Genomic DNA, 22,981 nt, shown 5'->3' with positions numbered 1-22,981 from the left:
AACCCCCAAAATCAATCCCAAGCTTCCTTTTGTGGTTATAAACATTGTGTTAAAATTTTATTGATTTCTGTTTACTTATACTAAAGTAATTTTCCGGAAACCATCCGTCTTCGGACGACGCTGACGCCGACGCCAATGTGATACCAAAATACGACCACAAAATTTTTTGCGGTCGTATAAAAATGGTAGATGTTGTTTAATTATGCAAAATGATGATCTTACAATACAATACAGGATCTTTATAGGCCTACCTGTCCTACTTTCTATCCTTCCTTCTTACTTTCACTTAGATTTTGCTGATATTACGTTGACTTAGCATGTGCAAAAGCGTATAAGACACGGATCAATAACCATTTAAATTTGGATATTTTCTCAAAAATTGGTATTTTCTGTGGATAAAGACTGTTTCAAAGACAAATTTAGGAAGTACAAAATACTCCATGTATATGTCATATCACAAATATTTTCGACTTTGTATGGTTTTAGAGGAGTTGAGACTCAATGAAATCTGTTGCTCCCTATAAGTAATATATAATAATGAATGCTGTAATTTTTACATTGAATATAAGAATAAACTGCTTATTATGTAATTTAAAGCTATATGAACGTGTTAAAATTATGTACTTTTAATGTATAGGCTTATCACACAAAAAGTTTAATATCAGTAATAATCACATGTATTCTTGTCACTTAACATATACATTCATTTCTTTATTAACTGATGGTCAAATATTTTATTTTGTGTACCTGGAGAAAGTTTGTTTCCCCTTTTTAAAAGCAAAACAAAATTCAATATAATGTAGAAAGTGAATTTAATAATCAGAATGATGGCAATAGCACTCATACAACAAACTTTCTTGTCATATTGTCTGTAACTTATAACATGAACTAACTGGTGAAAAATTATGTTGGTCAATTAAACCCAGACATTAGTCCATTCTTCCTCTTAGCTCCTTAGTTGTTACTTTATCTTTTTCTCTGAAATTATAAACAAATTAAGTTAAATATTTGAATATTTTTAACAATAATATAATATTTTGTTCAGTAATTTCATATTGATAGAAAACGCTTTATTCTGTATTAGTTCAGATATCCTGACATTCAAAATTATTAGAGATATAATGGGCTATTTCAAAAAAAATGATGCCTTTCCTTTAAACCTTTGTCAGTCTCTTGTATGATACTATATCTGTAATGTTTTTAGGTCAGATAATGTATTATGATTAGTTGGTCCTAACTACCAAAGATAATAGCAGTATGTGCTCTGTTTAAAAAATATTGTCCAAAATTGTACCTCAAAATGTCAGGAGTGTAACGCTTTTAGTGTGACATTTAGAAGAAAGTATGTGCATTCATTGATGATATAGAATAAATAAGGGCAGATACAATACCAAACAATATCTTTCATTCAACTATTATATCTTGACTATGATTTCTTGTTCAATTCTTCCATATATTTACATTTTTATGAGCCTCATAAGGTAAGTCAAATAACATGTTTCTGTACATCTTGCACGGTTTATTTTTTTTGTTTAGTATCATAGCTTGGCACAGGTGCATCCAGTTGACCCTGAAGTTCTACTACTGGAATATTATGGTTACAATAAGAGGACTACCCAGGTCTGTCAGGAGTGTAACAACTGGGTTAAGATGTATTTTTTTTTAGAAACAATGTTGTTTTAGTTGTTGTTTTTTCTTGAATTTCAGTGAACATTACCTGTTACAGTTTATCAGTAACAAACATGCCATTATTATGGCCTTCATTGCTTTTGTATGCTCAATACTTCAATGTCAGGAGTGTAACACAAAAAAATGCCTTATTTCAATCTTATTAGCAAAGGTAAGTTATTGGAAGAAAAACAAGCTGACAATTATTATAAAATGACATTACTACACCTCAGCTTAACACAGAATACAAGTCTACATCATTACTTTTGAAATTTTTGAACTAAAATTGCAATTGAACTAGCTTGTTTAAATGTGTTACAGTCCTGACATACAAGTATTGAGCATAAGCAAGCAATAAAGGCCATAATAATGGCATGTTTGTTACTGAAAATATGCAACAGATGGTGTTCACACTCAAATTCCAGAAATAACAACATTGTTTCTTTAAAAAATAACATGAATGTTACACTTAAACATTTTAAAGCGTTACACTCCTGACATTTTTGGGTACATTTTTGGACAATTTTTAATATACAGAGCACATACTGCTACCATCTTTGGTAGTACGAACAAACTTATCATAATACATTATCTGACATAAAAACAGCATATATATAGTATCAAACAAGAGACTGAACAAGGTTTAAAGGAAAGCCATCTTTTTTTTTTAAATAGACAATTAGCAAAATTTGTAAATATGTAAGAAGTATATAATTTTTTTTAACCTGTTCTTAATTTGCACTAAAATAATATGTGAAATATAAAGACTCTACATGATTTCAGGTCAGTTTCAGGTTAAAATATGGTAGCAATAAATTATGTTACACTCCTGACAAGTTTCTGATGTAGCTTATCTATAACAAAATTCAACATGATTCTTTATTAAAATAATTGTAACATCTTTACAATGTAATGAGAAAGCCGATCTGTCTTGTAAAAGTGATTTTTCTGCACACTATTCACCAAAGATTCTTAAAAATTAAAGTGTAATTCTCATTAAACATGTTAAAAGTTTGCTCTTTGCTCAGAAATTAAAAAAATATGTAATCAAATATCTAATAAATTTATTTATTTGTGAGATTGTAAATCTAAAATAGATATCATTACTGATTTTCTAAACATTCCATTAAAAAACAGTCTTACAGTTACTGAAAAAATATGTCAGGAGTGTAACAAAAGGATAAAAAACACATGTTTGTATTTTTTAAATGAAGAAAACTTAGAATTGACTGAAGCAATTGTTGTGAAATTTTCAGAGGATGTAATTAGATCATAGATGTTTGCTTCCTTATACTTTTTATATAAAATTAAAGCTTTTGCAAAGAGATATAAAAACTTTTGAAATAAGATATTACAGAATACACTAAAAATTGGTGAAATTTACATATTTAAAAAAAAAAACTGTTTATAAGTAAAAAGAAATTGCAGGAAAGTCATTTAGTACCTTTATTGCAACAAACAAAAAAATTACATTGATATTTATATTCTTATTTATGTTTGTCAGTTGATATTATTATTTTGTTGTTTCCTTTGAAAAGTGGATGAATTCTTATGAGTAAAATGTTGTTAAAATTTTTGTTTTTATTATTCTGCATTAATCCTTGGTAGTTTTGTAAACTTGAATGTCTCTGGATTAAAGAAAAATGATAGAAAAAAGATTAGCAATGACTTAATTTTTTACCATGTTTGTCACACTTTGGCATCATTTTTTTGAAATAGCCCATATATGGCTTTGGGAAAAGTCATATATACCTGGATAAATAATATGGGAATAAAATGTTAAAAATCAGATCACAGGTAGAACTACAATGACCACATGTTGTAAATTAATTACAACTTTTCATATAACTATAGATCATCGTTGTCAACAAGATTGATTTCTTGTTTGATCTGGTACAGCGAAAGTGAGAAAAGCTATAGAGTTGTGATGAACAAAGATAATCTGTTTAGAGGGGTTTTATCTACAGTGACGTTGTTAATTTCATTGACAACAGCATGTGTGCCCTTAGTTTCTAGCCATAATTTTTCATATCACTCTATTGTGCTGAAATAATCAGTCAGTAAGATCAAAGGAAAACTTTGTAAAATAGTCATAATCCTTCATTCCATTTCTACATTTAAATATTAGTCTGTGTAAACGTAAATTTATCTTCTATCAATTTGTGTATGTTTATTATATGACAACTAATAATAAGTCTACAATAGCCTTATCAATGAAGCTTCTTATCATAAGTTTGTGCTAATATGAAACTATAGTAACATTGTTACCCAAAAAATACTTATTTTCTTCAGTCGTACATATTTTTCTTCCATAATTTTCTTGACATCTCATGTCTATTCATTTTCAAATTTCAGAATTTCTTTTACTATAAAATGCTTATGAATAACTTACATGATGTGTACTACTGCTCCCCATCCAGACACTGCATCCCTGTCTACTGAGTTTAATAGAGCCTGAGAGATAGTTTCAAACAAATCATCTGGTTCCTGTTAAGGAAACAAATATAACATGTGGTAATTTAATGGTTCAACTTTCAAAGGAAATGGCCTATAAACATGATGGAATCTGTTTCTCTAATGATTTTCAAACAATATGCAGGCAAACTTATTCCTTCTTTGTGACTAATCTGCAAAAAGATATGTTGTTTGTATGTGACGTCATCAGACTTTTTACATGCTGTAACAATAGGAAATTCAGAGGAAAACAAGAAAATTAGACGTCATAATTGGATTTTAACCAATGAAGAACTGAAATCAATTGAACCACACGTTGATTATTTTTTTTCATACAATTGGTGCAGAAAGGGATAAATTGACAAATTAGAAAAATATATATGACATGTATAACAAATGAAATTTAATGGTTCAACTTTCAAAGGAAATGGCCTATAAACATGATATAATGTCTTATGGTCACCCTCAGTGGATTTTAAAATGAGTAACACAGGTTTAACTGTTGGGCAGTAATGAGTCTTAAAATAGGTAAGTGTTTGCACCCATAAGACTAGTTTAACTCTAGCACTTGTTGCTCAAGTCAACCTAACTGGACATGTTCTGATTTTTTTTACATCTATTTTGTCTGATAAATTAGATTAAGGATGTCCACCTCTGAGAAGCCAAAAATTTCTAGAATTAAACTTTTTTTCTTAACCTGATTTTTGGGTTTATAAGACTGTAACAAAATAATAGGTGAAGAAAAAATCATATGGTGGTGCACTTCTTTTTTTGCTACGGTCCTTTGAAAATGCTCAATTTTGATGATTTTCCCATTTTCAATCGATTTTTACCTATTTTTGGGCTATTATCGTGAAATAACAAACTTTTTTTCATACCTTCTTTAAAGATGAAGTGGACCAATCTGAATAAATTTCACTAAAAAAACTATAGGTAGGTGTTAATATAAGAAAGTTTTATCATATTTTGACGCTTTTTTGTGCAAAATTTACTATGCTGTCAATTTTGTATTTTTGTGATTTTTCTCAGTCTTAAGATCAAAATACATATTATTTCAACTTTTTTGTTATTTAATGAATGGCTTTTATTTATTTTGAATTTATTGAACCATAAAATTAATTTTTGACTTTTCACATTGAATAATCCGCGAAGCGGATTATGTTAAATGTGAACAGTCAAAAATTAATTTTATGGTTCAATAAATTCAAAATAAATTATTGCCATTCATTATAAATAAATTTCTTTCAAAAATAATGCTCAAAGATATATATTAATGCCAATAACAACGTACACAGATGTTTGCGTATGAAAACACAACGTTAGAGTGGGCGTGTCTCCATAAAAATTGATAACATTGAAAATAAAGCCAATTCTTTTAGCCAATCAGAAGACAGTAAATACACCAAATTTATTTATAAATAATTGAAAAACTACCTATCTAAGAAATTTGAAAAGACCAAAATGATATGGGATGTACATGATTCTTGTAAAATCATTTTTTGTATCCCTAACCCATTTTCTCAAAATTTTGGCTAAACAAACTGACTTGATTGGTCGTAAAATTTGAAAACTGGATTACTCAAAAACCATTCATTGTTAATACACAAATTTTTTATGTTTAATTATAATATTTTATAATTCATTGATATTTTCAACTTGTATCACATGTTTTGGAAATAATTCAAGAACGAGATTTCAACGAGACTGGATGAGACTGAAAAGTCAGAAGAATACATCCTTAAGGTGTTATGTGTTGTCTTTTGTACTATGCAATACTTTTGGTTACTCTTGTTATTTATTTTGTGAATAAAAAAATTACCATGTTTGGTTCCCATAGTGACTCACACATGCCATACATTTGTTCACTACATGTTCCACTAACAACAAAATCATCTGTTATCATTGGACAACCAATCAGATCCATTGATGCAATATAAGGTTCAGAGGTCTTAGGGTCAAGACCAGCTATTACAGGTTCAACAAAGTATGGCCCAAATCTGGAAAGAAAGAAAATAATAAGGTTACACAATTAGATGAATGATATCATTACTATCAATTGAAAATCTCTCAGATTATTAATTTCATGTTCAAAGTTTAGCCATGATAAAAATCATGAGGGGAAAGACGGCCATTGTTTCTATTCATTTATTGTTTTTTGTTTTTGTTCTTTTTTTTTTTTTTTTTTTTTGGGGGGGGGGGGGGTATATTTTGATAGTCTTCATATAAAGAATGAAAAAAAGAACAGCTATAGAACATTTAGAAACAGTGACAATATTGAAATCAATTGTTGTTTATGTAATTTCTTTTCCTTAGTTTAGGATTCAATTTGGACCAATGGAAGAGATCTGCATCTTCTAAATCTAAACATTCGATTAAAGTTGATAGTTAATTATCTAAAATTCAACTGAATTCTGTCATTTGACAACAACTACAATATTTTTTAAAATCTTAATTGTGTATCACTGAACTGCAGGCTAGGGCCAGTTCCCATTTTTTTGTGACAGTACCATAAGATTAATATTTTTTTTCTAGAGAAAGTTGGACCGAAAAATCTATACAGTTTTAAATTTCCATTGATAAATTTCCCAGTTACAACTCTCATCACAGGGATACAGGTACTAATAAAAAAAACAATATGATTGATGTAAGCTGTGTGATGCTTGTTTCCAGATCCTACATTTTGAAATATTTGTAAATTTCATGAATAAATAGGTTTAAACTACAAAATGCAACATTTTTAATCTATTTTTTTTTCTACCATTACAATGATTATGTTGGTACACAAAAAAATTAGTTTTAATGGAATAAAATTGAGAATGGAAATGGGGAATGTGCCAAAGAGACAACAACCCGACCATAGAAAAAAACAACAGCAGAAGGTCACCAACAGGTCTTCATTGTAGCGAGAAATTCCCGCACCCGGAGGCGTCCTTCAACTGGCCCCTAAACAAATATATACTAGTTCAGTGATAAGACTACTAATCATATACTAAATGTCACATTTTAAGTTTTCAGATACATTAACTTTTATTTTAGTGGATAATTACTCATCAATTGAGGTGCTCCTGAATTGGAGAAAGATTCTCAAAACAGAATGCCTGAGCTGCCCGCTAGACGTGTACACCTTACAATCATTCCATACAACAAATTTATATAATAGACCTATTACATATAGTATGAGAAAAACAGACCAAAACACAAAAAATTAACTATAACCACTGAACCATGAAAATGAGGTCAAGGTCAGATGACACCTGCCAGTTAGACATGTACACCTTACAGTCCTTCCATACACCGAATATACTAGCCCTATTGCTTATAGTATCTGAGATATGGACTTGACCACCAAAACTTAACCTTGTTCACTGATCCATGAAATGAGGTTGAGGTCAAGTGAAAACTGTCTGACAGACATGAGAACCTTGCAAGGTACGCACATATCAAATATAGTTACCCTATTACTTATAATAAGAGAGAATTCACAGAAAATTTGAACTTTTTTTTTCAAGTGGTCACTGAACCATGAAAATGAGGTCAAGGACATTGGACATGTAACTGACGGAAACTTCGTAACATGAAGCATCTATATACAAAGTATGAAGCATCCAGGTCTTCCACCTTTTAAAATATAAAGCTTTTAAGAAGTGAGCTAACGCCACAGCTGCCAGATCACTATCCCTATGTCGAGCTTTCTGCAACAAAAGTTGCAGGCTCGACAAAAATGAAAAAAATTGTTTTTCTCCCCAATCTCAAGTATCCCTATGGGCTTTGTTTACTTTGAAAGTTGTTGACCTACAAATTAAAGTATTGCATGTTGATGTTTGAATCATCTACAGCAAACATAATTATGTTTAAATTTAACAAATGCCAATTTTTATTTAATGAACTCTGAGAATGATTTAAATAACCAGTGAAGGATAACCCTACTTCTGCGTAGTGTGGCATTCCAATAATGACGTCACTATAAAATATAATGTAGGTTGGATATATTTAGAATATCTTGTCATACTGATTTTTCCAGATTGTAAAAAGAAACGTAAATAGTGTAAAGGAGAGCTCAAGATACAATAATTTTGAGAGAAACAGAAGGGAAATGTGTAAAAAAGTGTTTAAAGTCAATCTGTTCATTTGTGTGTCTCCTTCTCATCAATCTTGGTAAGATTTCTTGGGGGGTTTTCCACACAATAAAAACAAAGTGAATGACTTGAGGAAATGTCATTCTGGTCAACCCCATAGGGGATTGACGTCTTACCCTGCTTTAATGATATTCATGTATGAATAAGGTAGAATATTCATGAATATTCCACTTCCATTCATGATTACTATTCCAGTGTTAAAATTATTCATGAATAAGAAACATGAATTAACTGGAATATACATGAATTCTTAATAAATGTTTGGAGACAACAAATAAATGTTCTTAAAATGCTAGACACTAATAACTATATTATAGTATAATCAAGTTTCTTTCATTTAAAATTGTTTTTTGGAGGGTTATAAAATCCTTGTTTTCAACATGAATAATCATGAATTAACTTGAATGTTTGGATTTAGAAATTTTTTGGCATACATTTCATGAATAAGAATGAATAATGAGGAATAAATTTTGGAATGAAGTAAGATACTTTAGTTTATACAATTACAACTAAAAAATTAAGGTTTTTTTTTATTGAAATTGTTATGATCAAATGATTAAAAGGGACCTAACAGTAAAATCAAAATCCCTCTCGGGTCAACTTTGCATGGAAAAGTTAGAACCCGAGTTGATGGACATAAATTCTTCATTTTAAGATAGATATTAGTAACTTGTAAATCATGTTGGTACTGAAGCAGTAATAATACTATTAGTTAAGAACAAGATATTTTAAAACAAAAAATGTAATTAGAAAATCTTAATTTTCTTTTCAACTATGTTTATTCTTATCACAGGATTAAACAGAATATACAAAAACTGGCCTCCAAAGTTAAAACCTTTGCCGATTCTGAAAAGAGGATTGAGAAGATAGAGGAAGAAGTTAAAAAATTGAAAAAACATGAATGTGTCCATAGTACACGGATGCCCCACTCCCACTATCATTTTCTATGTTCAGTGGACCGTGAAATTGGGGTCAAAACTTTAATTTGGAATTAAAATTAGAAAGATCATATCATAGGGAACATGTGTACTAAGTTTCAAATTGATGTAACTTTAACTTCATCAAAAACTACCTTGACCAAAAACTTTAACCTGAACTTTGCACTATCATTTTCTATGTTCAGTGGACCATGAAATTGGGGTCAAAACTATAATTTGGCATTAAAATTAGAAAGATCATATCATGGGGAACATGTGTATTAAGTTTCAAGTTGATTGGACTTCAGCTTCATCAAAAACTACCTCGACCAAAAACTTTAACCGGACGGACGAACGGAGGCACAGATGGACGGACGGACAAATGGAGGCACAGACCAGAAAACATAATGCCCCTCTACTATCGTAGGTGGGGCATAAAAAGTTCATTCCATGAAACATCATGAGCCAGAAATCATAGAGGATGAACTTATACTTTACAACACAAAGAATAGTTCAAATGTCAAGAAAATAATAAGCAACAAAAGTGACTTTCAGTCATGTGTCAAAGATGTTTTTCTGTTCATTTTTGGAGAAAACTATCTGATTGATCATACTATAAAAGGAAGAAAAGTCAATACAAAGCATGAAGTCAAGATAGGCCTACATATGAATTTTTAACAATGACAATTTTAGAAAAATTCCCATATAAATGTGAAAAAGATATCATTGCAAAATTAAAAAATGTTCAAAAAGCTATCAGACTTAAAAAAAATAAATATCTGTAAATAAGTAAAAATTGTGTTTGATTATCAATTTGCTCCATTAGATAGTTTAAAAATAGATCTGAAAACACATCAAGGGAAGGTTTGGATTAAATGGTGGACAATTTTGCTTGCTTTTAATGAAATTTATTGTAAATTCATATTTTACAGCTATCATGATATTCAATCATTTTATATTCACGGTTATTCTAGAATATTCAACCATTCAATTTCATATTCATGGTTATTCTAGAATACTCAAACCTTCAATATTCATGGTTATTCTAGAAACTCAAACCTTCAATATTCATGGTTATTCTAGAAACTCAAACCTTCAATATTCATGGTTATTCTAGAATATTCAACCATTCAATATTCATGAAATATTCACATTTAATGTTATTCTAGAGTATGTATTTAGTATTCAATATTGGGATAGATATATATTTCACATTCATGGTGATTCTAGAATATTCTATCCTTCATTATTTATGAACATCCTATTTCATATTCATGAATATTCTACAGATAATTATTCATGTATATTCAAGCTTATTCAGTTCATACAATATTCATGTTTATTCTATATTGGAATTATTTTAGTAGGTTTCTCTATATGAATTGGATTTTGAATAAAAAAGCATATTCACTTGAGAAAGTGTTATTCACCGCGCTAAACGTCACGCGCTTTTACATGCAACGTTATGGTAAAATGATTCGTGTAAAATTTGTTTTGGTATATGTTTGTCATTAAATACATTTTCTTTTCTCGGAATATGGAATAAAACAATTACTGTCTTTTGTTTCGGTAAATATGGGGTTTAATTGACTTTTGAAAACTGATATTCACTTCGGCCGTCGGCCTCAGTGAATATCATTTTTCAAAAGTCAATAAAACCGCATATTTACCTCATCAAAAGACAGTAATTGTATAATATTCAAGGTGCCATTTAACATTCATGAATATTCATAAATATTCATGAATTGTTACCATAAGTATTCATGAATATTCATGAATAATTCAAGGTCATGAAAGCAGGGTGAAGCCGTCTTTCCCCAAAAACCACTGTCCAGATAAAACTATATGGACAGGTGAAAAAGATTAATGTTATATTTTTTCAGGTTTCTTATCAGCAAAAAAAATGTTTTCAAGTGTTTAATTTACTTTCTTCTTTCAAAATGCCAAAATTAAAAAAAAAAAAGACACCAAAAAAAATCATTGTCTGTAATTGTTGCATTCAAAGAAACATGAAATTCAATCAAAGTTATGTCTGATTAGATGGTTATAGCACAGCTATGTTATAACAAGAAGCTTATTTAGTGAAAAAGTGTCAGTCTGTTATAAATGGGATCCTTAATTACATTTATAGTTAAAAATGGGATCCTTAATTACATTTTTAGTTATAAATTGGATCCTTAATTACATTTTTAGTTATAAATGGGATCCTTAATTACATTTTAGTTAACTAATGTCGTTCTGATAATTTTTGCAATTTACCCCTTTCTTACCAAATCATTATAATTTTCAAAATACCAGCGAAATACTGCAAATATATAAAAAATCAATTTGTGAGGGACATCTGTGACTTCAAAGAACCCCTCAAAAATAGGTTAAAATAAATATTTCAGGGGTAATACCATGTTGAATACCCAGGTTGTAGAATTTTCTCTGAATTTCTGGGTAATTACAACTTCTTCTGCTGATCATTAGTGTTATTTACATTTTCACAAATAGCTAGAAGCTGCTGTTTTAAAGAAAACAGTCAAAAACTGAAAATTGGTATAAACTATCACTTCAGGGACAAAATTTCCATAAAACATGTAAAAAGTTTCAAATTTTTGTGCAATTTTTTCTGTTGGACAGAACTTGCTATGCTAATTATTTAAGCATTACAATTTTAACATAGCTCCAATAGTTTTCAACATAATAGCCAAGAACACCCAAAACAAAATTGAAAAAAAACATTATTTGACAAGCAATAACTCTGAAACAGCCAACAGGTTAACATTTTTTTATAAAACTTTCATGGTAGATACAGCTTGTCCAGGCCTTGCTGTGTCAACCATTTTACATTGTCATTTTATCTCTAATTGTCCTAGTTTTCAGAGTATAATCCGACCAGATGCTCTGCAGGGCGCAGCTTTATACGACCGCAGAGGTTGAACCCTGAACGGTTGGGGCAAGTATGGACACAACATTCAAGCTGGATTCAGCTCTAAATTTGGATTGTGATTAAATAGTTGACACAGCATAGGTTTCTGACACAGAATGAATGTGGTCTAATGAACTTAAAAAAAAATGTTTGCCTTTGAGCAATTCACTATGCTGTTGAATATTAATCCTCTCAAAAAAATGTTTGAAGAAATTTTCTTTTTATTTATGAAATCTGAAATGAAAAAAATTGACCCTCCAATTTTTTTTTCACATCCCCCTTTCCCTTATTTCAAAACTGATCTCAATTCAAATTTCTAATGAAGTTTGCAACAATAACTACTCATTTAAATACATCATAAAATATTAAAATGTAAAAAAAGTGCTTGTTATCACTGAATGGTAAAGATTGTTTTAATCTATCAGTTGGTAGTAAAAGTGAATATACATTGTATATTGTATATAAAACAATGATTTAAGTTGATTCAACTACTATTCTGGACAAAGAAAGATAACTCCAATTGAAATCCAATTGGAATTTCTTGCTATTGCACAATATTGTGCAATTAGATATTTCTTGCTATTGTGCAATACTGTGCAATTGAAAATATTTGCTATTGCACAATACTGTGCAATTGAAGATTTCTTGCTATTGCACAATACTGTGCAATTGAAGATTTCTTGCTATTGCTGAATACTGTGCAATTGAAAATTTCTTGCTATTGCACAATACTTAATATAATAATTTTGGATCCTGATTTGGACCAACTTGAAAACTGGGCCCATAATCAAAAATCTAAGTACATGTTTAGATTCAGCATATCAAAGAGGCCCAAGAATTCAATTTTTGTTAAAATCAAACTTAGTTTAATTTTGGACCCTTTGGACGTTAATGTAAACCAATTTTAAAACGGGACCAAAAATTAAGAATCTACATACACAGTTAGATTTGGCATATCAAAGAACCCCAATTATTCAATTTTTGATGAAATCAAACAAAGTTTAATTTTGGACCCCGATTTGGACCAACTTGAAAACTGGGCCAATAATAAAAAATCTAAGTACATTTTTAGATTCAGCATATCAAAGAACCCCAAGGATTCAATTTTTGTTAAAATCAAACTAAGTTTAATTTTGGACCCTTTGGACCTTAATGTAGACCAATTTGAAAACGGGACCAAAAATTAAGAATCTACATACACAGTTAGATTCGGCATATCAAAGAACCCCAATTATTCAATTTTTGATAAAATCAAACAAAGTTTAGATCTGGACCCTTTGGGCCCTTTATTCCTAAACTGTTGGGACCAAAACTCCCAAAATCAATACCAACCTTCCTTTTATGGTCATAAACCTTGTGTTTAAATTTCATAGATTTCTATTTACTTATACTAAAGTTATGGTGCGAAAACCAAGAAAAATGCTTATTTGGGTCCCTTTTTGGCCCCTAATTCCTAAACTGTTGGGACCTAAACTCCCAAAATCAATACCAACCTTCCTTTTGTGGTCATAAACATTGTGTTTAAATTTCATTGATTTCTATTTACTTAAACTAAAGTTATTGTGCGAAAACCAAGAATAATGCTTATTTGGGCCCTTTTTTGGCCCCTAATTCCTAAACTGTTGGAACCAAAACTCCCAAAATCAATCCCAACCTTTCTTTTGTGGTCATAAACCTTATGTCAAAATTTCATAGATTTCTATTTACTTAAACTAAAGTTATAGTGCGAAAACCAAGAAAATGCTTATTTGGGCCCTTTTTGGCCCCTTATTCCTAAAATGTTTGGACTAAAACTCCCAAAATCAATCCCAACCTTCCTTTTGTGGTCATAAACCTTGTGTTAAAATTTCATAGATTTCTATTCACTTTTACTAAAGTTAGAGTGCGAAAACTAAAAGTATTCGGACGACGACGACGACGACGACGCAGACGACGACGCCAACGTGATAGCAATATACGACGAAAAATTTTTCAAATTTTGCGGTCGTATAAAAATTGCTGTTCATAAGAAAAAAGCATACATTTAACAAAAAATGTAAGTCTCTATGTGCAAAACTCAAATTCCTATTGCCCTTAAGTTGACTTTGATATATTACTATGTTGTAAGGTCATGAATATTGAACAGCATTATATATTTGACAAATTTGTTATTGTTTGTTCAAATATTTTTTCTTACCTTCTTTCATATAACAAATTAGAAACCATACTCATAAAAGTTTTTGGTTTAATCTTTCTGTTTTCTCTAAGTTCATACATATTTTTTCTGAAATGTAATCTCTGTGATCTGAAAAAGATAATAAACATTTTATAAACAATTCATTATGTTTAGAATGAAAAGAAAACACTGATATTCTTCCATTCACAAATGAAATACATTTGTAATACAGTTTTTCAGTGACAATACGCCTCAGCACAAGTGTTACATTGACACCAAACATATTTTTTATTTTTCTTATTATGCAACAAGAAAATATTAATAAATCAAAATTTATTGTTGTAACAGATCAATGCATCAAAAAGAAAAAAAAAATCTTTTTTTCATTTCAATAGTGTTGTGAATGTGACTTTGTCTTCATGTCCATAATGTCGCAAAACAGTGTTAACGTTGTTTCCCATATTTTTGACGTTGTGTGATAGTGACATGAGGGAGAGAGAGATGTGTTGCCGGATGAACAAGATGGCCAAATGTTTGTACTGTCTGTATAATACATGTAGTGTGAACAAATCGTGACTGTTATTTTCTACAAAGATGGTGTTAACTTATAAATTATGAACGCTCAGAATTCTACAATCACAACAAACAGAATATAAACAAACAATAATCTCTGTGTCATTGTTTATAGAAATACATCTACTTCCTATTCTCTATAGACATAAGAAATAGAATACATTCAAAGTTAATGAAATTGAATTTGGGCTTTAAACTACCCTCCGGATCCTTTGGTCATAATGTCAGTGGTACTACTTGTACATGTACAAGATATCTTTATTTGCTTGACAAAGTAAATAATAATACACGTTAGTCCAGGTAAGTAAATTTTGTTATGTCCATTTTTTCATTTAAAGGTTGAATAATCTCCCTTTAATTTGGATTATTTTCACACCTTTTACAATCCCTTATATATAAAGTTTTGAGATGTAAAAACAAGCCTTTAACAAATTGTCTCTGGTTAGCTCATAATTTTTTATTACAGTTCAATGTTTCATCTCATTAATTCAACAAAGAAAGTTATTTTGAAAATATCTCAAGGCCTTCAAAAATTCACCCTTGAGGCTTGTAAATAAGCAGTGATCTGTAGATTACAGACAAACAAATGTTTCATTGTCAATGAAATTACAGTTAAACAATTACTAAAGACATTTGCAAAGGACAGACAATTAAAAATTCTATTAGAGAAATTTTAACATGTATTTTATAAGTGAAGTTCAGTGAACAATTCTGAATGTCTAATGGAAAAAAAGTCATGACAAATCCAGAAAAAGAAGATAGTATTACTTTTTAACTTGTATTTATATAAGTAAAAAAATCTGAATGTCTAAGGGACATACATGTAACTAAGCCAAGAAAATAATTTACCTACATGTATAAGCAAATAAAATAAACAAATTTACTTATTCATAAGAATATTAATATTTTCTTTGTCAGGTATATTAAAATAACTTGTACAAGTACATATTTACCCCTGACTGTCATAACCAGTATATGCTTGTTCTAGAAATAATTAGTCTCTTCAGCTGTCTGTGCCAGACTATATGGTGTTCCTAAATCTCACTCTTAACATTCATTGACATTCAACTATTAATTAGGTCTCGCCATGGCATACAGATGATAGGACTTACAAAATATTGTCTATAAATATGCAGACATGAATGGAGAGTTATCTCATTGGCACTCATACCACATCTTATATCTAGAACCCAATGTCTTTTTCCCTAAAAAAATTATCTGCATCTCTTATAATGACTTTAATGATTTTTTAAACAAATTTAAGGTACTTTACAGTTACATGTTACAAAGTATAGTACTAAAAATAGGCTGCACCTGCAAAAGTAGCTATGATAGACTTTTTTGTTTGTCCTATCTCATATCATTTTTATTAACATGCTTAAAACCAACACAGTGCTGTTCTTCAAATCTCTTAACTTAATGTACATTGTGTACATACTACAATCTCCTTAACTTACACTGTTTGTACATCACCAAAGTTTATGTACATTATGTACACACTATAACCTCCTTAACTTACACTGTTTGTACATCTGTGGCCAGACCAGGTAAGCCTATGTACAGTCTGTCACTTATTTCAAATATCTTCTGGAAATTAGTCGACACTGTCTGTGCTTGTACCCCAAATCTTCTGTCAGCAGCAATAGCTACACAATCTCTACCTTTCATGGCTATAATAGCCGCACCATTATATTCCATAATACTCTAAAAAAAAGAGTAAAACCAATATACATTTGATATACTTGTAAGCAAACTACATTCATGCAAAACTTCTAGGTAAAGTACAGAAATTTTTTTCAATTTTCTGAAACAAAAAATTGCATACAGGTTCACTTTTATATATCTACAATGTATATCATGTTATTATTCTTCAAAAAATAAATACTTGCGAGAAATGTACCATATGTTATCGGTATGCACTTTATTAATATATATTTTAATAAATCTTTGTTCTTTTTTCATATGCTGAACAAGGGCTTCCAAAAAATATTTGAGCCAGCCGGACATTCTATATCTGATCCTGATTTTAATCCCTTAAGCATTTAAGACTAAGTCACAAAAGGCAATTATGGTAATCAGATGGCCATCCCAATGATTGACGATTAAACAAACCTGATATTATTAAACTTTGATATGAACTTGATGTTCTGGTGTAAATTGTTAAATTGGCAGTGCATCATGCAAAGTGTACACATCAGCGTGTTCATATCTGCCTTAGCATTCTTAGACTCTTTATTTGTGCAAAATAACGGGGTCAAAAACTTTACTTTCGTTTTTAAAATCACAGTTTCTTATACCGGATGTTGACTTAACAATGGTAAACACATGGACCAGAAACAGATACGTAAAATCCGTCTACGCTTACAAAGCATGACTGAGTGAAGAAACTTACAAAATACTTGAAATGAACATTAGATACAGGCCTTGAGGTCATAAAAATTTTGAGCATGATTTTTGTACTCAGACTCAAGAATCAACCAATCAAAATACTGGATTTTGTGTTTTGCGCACTTATTTTATACTCGGAGTACTGAGTAAAGTTTTATGACCAAGAGCCCTGGTATCAATGATAATTTTAGCATTTGTGAAGAAATGTAGGATGCATAATTAAATTTCCCACCTACGCACATGCCCACACGTGTTCTAGTTGATACAACGTAGTTCTGACGATTTTTCATTTAAAACCTTTTTAAATGGCTTCATCAAATCATGTTAATAAATATATTTCTTATAATTTCAATCTTTTGGACTAAATCAATTAGATTCAAACCCCTGAAATGTCAGAAAATAACTTTGAATGAGACCGATCAATTTATACGATGTCCGGTACTGAAAATAAGTGAACCTGTCACCTGAACAGGTAGATTTGATTGAAATTAGAAAGTATTGAATTAGGGGATGTTTTGATAGTAATTATTTATCATGTCACTTTAATGACCGGAATGTGTGGCTGTTAAAGGCAAAAGGTTGGGTCAAAAAGATCACGAATTATGTAAAATGATTTCTCTTAAGAAAAAAATTTTAAGCCTTGAAAACTAAAAAGTAGATGACTGTTTCATGCTTTGCCCAGACAGACTTTTACCGGACATTATACAATTGTCTTGAATATATGACCGTTTCGGAAGCCTTGTGCTGAACACCTGGCCTTGAAGGCATAAAACTTTGCTCAGTGCTTGGAGCACAAAAATTGTGCCCGAAACATGAAATCCAGCAATTTGATTGGTTGATTTTCGAGTCTGAGTACAAAAATCATGCTCGAATGTTTTATGACCGTGAGGCCTGTTTGCACAAGGTGCTACATGTGGAGCAGGATCTGTTTACCCTTTCGGAGCACCTGAGATCACCCCCAAGTTTTTGGTGGGGTTCATGTTGCTTCTAGTCTTTAATTTTCTATGTTATGTCTTCTGTACTATTATATGTTTGTTTATCTTTTTATTTTTAGTCATAGCATTATCAAATTATTTTCAACATATGAGTTTGACTACATGTATCCCACTGGTCAGGCCTGGGGTAATGGTAATTTGTAATTGTAATGCACTGTAATATTACATTTTTTGGATGTAATGCAAAGTAATTTGTAATGCACATTTTCTGCATTACAATTACATGTAATGTAATGATTACTTTAGTTAAAAATTGATGTAATGCCTCCATTACAGTACATTACTTTTCATTACAAATTGGTAAAATACATAAAATTGAAGAATATTGTATAATAAAAATAAAATATTAACAAAAACAAAAGAAAGTATGGAATAAAAATTTTGTCACAGTTAATTACTGTATTAAATAAATTACATCAATCTTTAAAACACACATTAAGGTAATAAATATAAAATGGTTAAAATTATCAAGTTTTGATTTTGGTTTCTGATATTTGTTTAAAATGATATTAGGAATATTTTGGTGTTTGGTGGTTTGGTGTTCAATGAAAAATCTTATAAAAATTTATCAAACAAAACTATTTAGATGAATGTAAAAAAAAAACATGAAGATGAAATTTTCATAATTCTATACACACTTTACATGTATTTCAGTGAAAGATTGAATATGTCAAACAACATTTTTAAACCAAACTGTGGTTTGGGTCCTGTCTGTGTTGTTATTTCACCTAATTAATATCAAAATGTTTTTATTGCAATCAAATCTTCTCAACTTATGTTTGTCCTCACAGAGCCCTTAAGCATTTTCAAAAGATAATCCTTTAATGACACATTTATTATATTCCTTTGAAATCCCTTAATGATGTCTTAATGATTAAGTGATCAATGTAAGAAACAAAATTATATGATAATTTATTTATTTTTTTACCACCACCTAAGAATTTTAAAAGTGACTTTTCCAGTTTCATGCCTCCTACTACTCCATCAAAGAGTATAGACACAGGTATGGTGCAGTACATGATGTTGACATCTACTTGTCTGAGCCATGTGAAGAAATTTCAATCAATGCACTGGAATGATGGAAGTCAAATTCAGTGTGCCTTTCTTCTTTAGCTAATACAGCTACCAAGTATTTAGCCATTTCACACACATCAGCTGCTGTAGAAAGGCTTTTTAGTATTGCCAGAAAGGTGTACAGAACTGATCGCTGTTCTCTTAATGACATCACTTTTGAATCTCTTATGACAATAAAGTTCAATGGACATATTGATTATTAATAACCAGTATTTGAAGTCTATGTCACTAACACTGTATATATATCTTCATATACCCCTGTATTATTTATCAATTTCTTATAAAAATCTGTTTTTTGAAATGTTTTTAGTTTTTATATTGAAAAAGTAATGTGTAATGTAATGCATTACATAGGCAAAGTAATTGTAATGTAATGTATTACATGTGAGAAAAAATGTAATTGTAATTGTAATTGTAATGGAAGAATCACAAAGTAATTGTAATGTAATGCATTACATTGCAATGTAATGTAATGGCCCCAGGCCTGCCACTGGTATCCTTCTTCCCTCTTTTAAATATTATATATCAAATAATCTTACTGTTGAATAATAACCTTTTGGTTACTATACTACTATACACACAAATCTGTGTACCTGGAAAAGTTTTAATGCATGAAAGGACCTACATATGTAGATAATTAAATTTTAAATTTTTAAATTTAAGTCCCTGAAAATAATAAACGTTTTTGGTTTTAGCTATTTATTTTTGATTTCATTCATGCAGACATGGCAGATGGTGCCAAAATGAACCTCAGTTTGGAAAGGAGTTCGAGAAGCTCCCCTCAAATAATAAATCTTGTGATGGTATTGATTTATTTGGAAAGTGTCTGTAAGTGTAACCCTCCCCCTTTTTTATTGTACGTGGGTTTTTTTTTCCTTGCTGCAAAACTTTCCATTTTCTGAATGTTAGTTCACTGATTGCATAAACAAAAACGAAAGATGCAATGGAAGTCATATTCTATGTTTGTGGAATTCAAAACAATCGTTTTACCATTGTGAAAATGTTGCCCGGTGAAAACTGCAAATTCACAAATCTCTAAAATTTTACTCTGAAGAATTATGCTAGGGGAGGTAATAGAAAAATGTTGAATCTATGTCGACTCGTACCTTTTCAATTCGTACCCATTTTTAATAACTCTTACTGTCATATGTAGTGTTTCTCTTTAAGAATATTTAAATTTCAATTATTTGGTGAAAATTTGGAAAACATTTAACATTATTTTAAAATTTTGATTTTGATATTTTTAAAATTTTTATCCAAATTTAAAAAATCTATTAAAAATTTTAAACCTTTTTAAAATTGAATTGAAAAATGTTAGATTCTACACGGACCAACAAGGATCTTACAAGATATTCAAAAATAGCTTCTAAAATAGATGTTTTAATTAATATTATGAAAAGAAAGTAGGGTTGAGCAAATTTTTAATAGCACATGGATAAAAACTAGAGGATCCTGAATATCTCACAATGAGTCCAAAATAAAGAGCATCATCCTTAACAGATGGAAACGTATGGAAAATAAGAAAATCTTTTTATAATCTCATTCATTATTGACGTTCTCCATCATTCGGCCTGTCTGCTTTACAGGTTTTCACGACGATCGGACGGTAAACATCCGAAAGTTAATAAGCTTCTAAAGTTTCGATCATCAATCACTGAATGAAATGATGATATTCGATTTTACGTTATGGATTTGTTATAATTGTTTTAAATTAAGTTTGTTTGTTTGACAATTAAATTAATGGTTAATTATTAATCCTTTTTGTAGTGGGACAAGCATTGGAACCATGTGCCCTTTTTATGTGACTTTGCATGCGTTGGACTGGATCCAATCAGCGCCCGACGAATCATTGGAAAAAAGGAATGTAAGGGGTATCATATATAGCAACAGTGCATATACTGAATTATCTCGCCTGTTTTACTTATCATAAGGTTCATGTAATATAAAGATTTTACTATAAGTATCACATAAACTTGACATTGATATCTTTGTTCTATAAAAATGAGGTCTCGGTCAGATGAAACATGTCAGACAGTAGATAGATATAGGAAGATGTGGTGTGAGTGCCAATGAGACAACTCTCCATCCAAATAACAATTAATAACAGTAAACCATTATAGGTCAATGTACGGCCTTCAACACGGAGCCTTGGCTCACACCGAACAACAAGCTATAAAGGTCCCCAAAATTACTTGTGTAAAACCATTCAAACGGGAAAACCAACGGTCTAATTAATCTGTATAAAAAAACGAGAAACGAAAAACACATATAAATTAAATTAGCAAACGACAACTACTGTACATCAGATTAGCATACCAGTAATCATCATACAAACATTCCGTACACAAAATGTAGTGGCCTTATTTGCCGGCTAAAAAAGAGGGGCGAAAGATACCAAAGGAACATTCAAACTCATAAAATAAACTGAAAACGCGGCTTAAAAAGACAAACAATAGTACACAAAACACAACATAGAAAAATAAAGACTAAGCAGCACGAATCCTAGCAAGAAGTGAGGGTGATCTCAGGTTGTCCGGAAGGGTATGCAGATCCTGCTTCATATTTGGCACCCGTAGTGTAGCTCATTAAGTACAAACCCGGTAATAAGTCTAAATTTGGTAGGTCACATTCGTGAAAAGGGAACGGGCTTGTAGTTGCGCAACATAAGGAACATATCTGTTATAATTTTGTGAAACGGATATGCCATAATGTTCAACTAACTCGTGATGGAATCTGTAAAATTATCGAAGGGATGATACATTTGAAACAGCAGATCACACCACAAAATCTAAACATTGACCAATGAACCATGAATATGAGGTCAAGGTCATATGTCAATGAACCATACCAGACAGACATGTACACCTTACACTTATAAGTTGTTCAATACACCAAATATAGTTTACCTATATCTTTTACCATCTGATACTGACAAATTATAAACTTTTGATTATATTATTCACCATTTAGCCATGGAAATGAGGCAAAGTTCATACTAAACCAGTAAGACAGACATATTAAAACACCTTTCACTCGTTCCATACATCATATAAAATGGAACTACTGCTTGTTTTATTTGAGAGATAACCCAAACTACAAAAGTCAAACATTGTCCGATAAACTTTGGAAATTAGTTCAAAGTGAGATTATATACCTGCTAGACCAGACTTTCTATACAAAATATTAGTATAGAAAATCCCTGGCTAGACGAACATGTTTAAAACTCAGTTTACAATCATTCCGTATATTAAATATATTGGCCCTATTAATTATAGTACTCTATAATAGGTTGATAGTCCTTGGCTGCTTGTTGGATTTGGAATTGAAATTGCGTGCATGGATTTTTTTGTTCGTAATTAAGCTAACTTCTGTTATGTACAAAATAAGGTCATTTGAAAACCCATACAAAATGGACATGATCATCCCTGAACTACGACGGACCAACAACCAACACAAAATTCGGACCCATCAATAAATCCTAACACTTTATTACCCATTAGTCCCACATTCTGCTAGTCAAAGATAACTTTGGTCGGACATATTTTTAGTGCACAAAAACAAATTCCACTGTGTTATATTAGAAAAACTATTGCGTGACTGTGTAATTGATACTACATGAACATTTACATGTACATTTTTTTTTTTTTTAATTATGAAAAAATGTATAAATTCTTAATGTTTTAATTCAAAATTGTACATACTCTTAC

At 30.4% G+C, this 22,981-nt stretch overlaps 1 protein-coding gene across 1 annotated transcript; it reads right to left on the bottom strand.

The window, feature by feature from the left end:
• Positions 1-795: 795 nt before the first annotated feature.
• On the bottom strand, positions 796-20,340 carry LOC143064385 (proteasome subunit beta type-3-like). The gene is made up of 6 exons (XM_076237172.1): positions 20,265-20,340; positions 16,337-16,521; positions 14,266-14,373; positions 5,942-6,119; positions 4,061-4,155; positions 796-978 (listed from the first exon to the last, which is right to left on the bottom strand). The coding sequence occupies exons 1-6, from the start codon at positions 20,265-20,267 to the stop codon at positions 930-932; spliced, it is 618 nt and encodes a 205-aa protein (XP_076093287.1). The 5' UTR covers positions 20,268-20,340; the 3' UTR covers positions 796-929.
• Positions 20,341-22,981: the final 2,641 nt, after the last annotated feature.

Source organism: Mytilus galloprovincialis, chromosome 2 (genome assembly GCF_965363235.1).
Source record: "Mytilus galloprovincialis chromosome 2, xbMytGall1.hap1.1, whole genome shotgun sequence".
Taxonomy (NCBI): domain Eukaryota; kingdom Metazoa; phylum Mollusca; class Bivalvia; order Mytilida; family Mytilidae; genus Mytilus; species Mytilus galloprovincialis.
Note: the sequence above shows the minus strand (reverse complement) of the source record. Positions and strands in the feature narration are given on the sequence as shown.

Bases quoted from the DNA above. Each gene is read 5' to 3' on its own strand.
- LOC143064385 (XM_076237172.1), bottom strand. The intron at 14,374-16,336 runs GTAAGTTAAGGA...TATCTTTTTCAG, and splicing joins GCCACAGATGTACAAACAGT to ATCACAGAGATTACATTTCA. The intron at 979-4,060 runs GTAAGTTATTCA...TTATAATTTCAG, and splicing joins GGAGCAGTAGTACACATCAT to AGAAAAAGATAAAGTAACAA.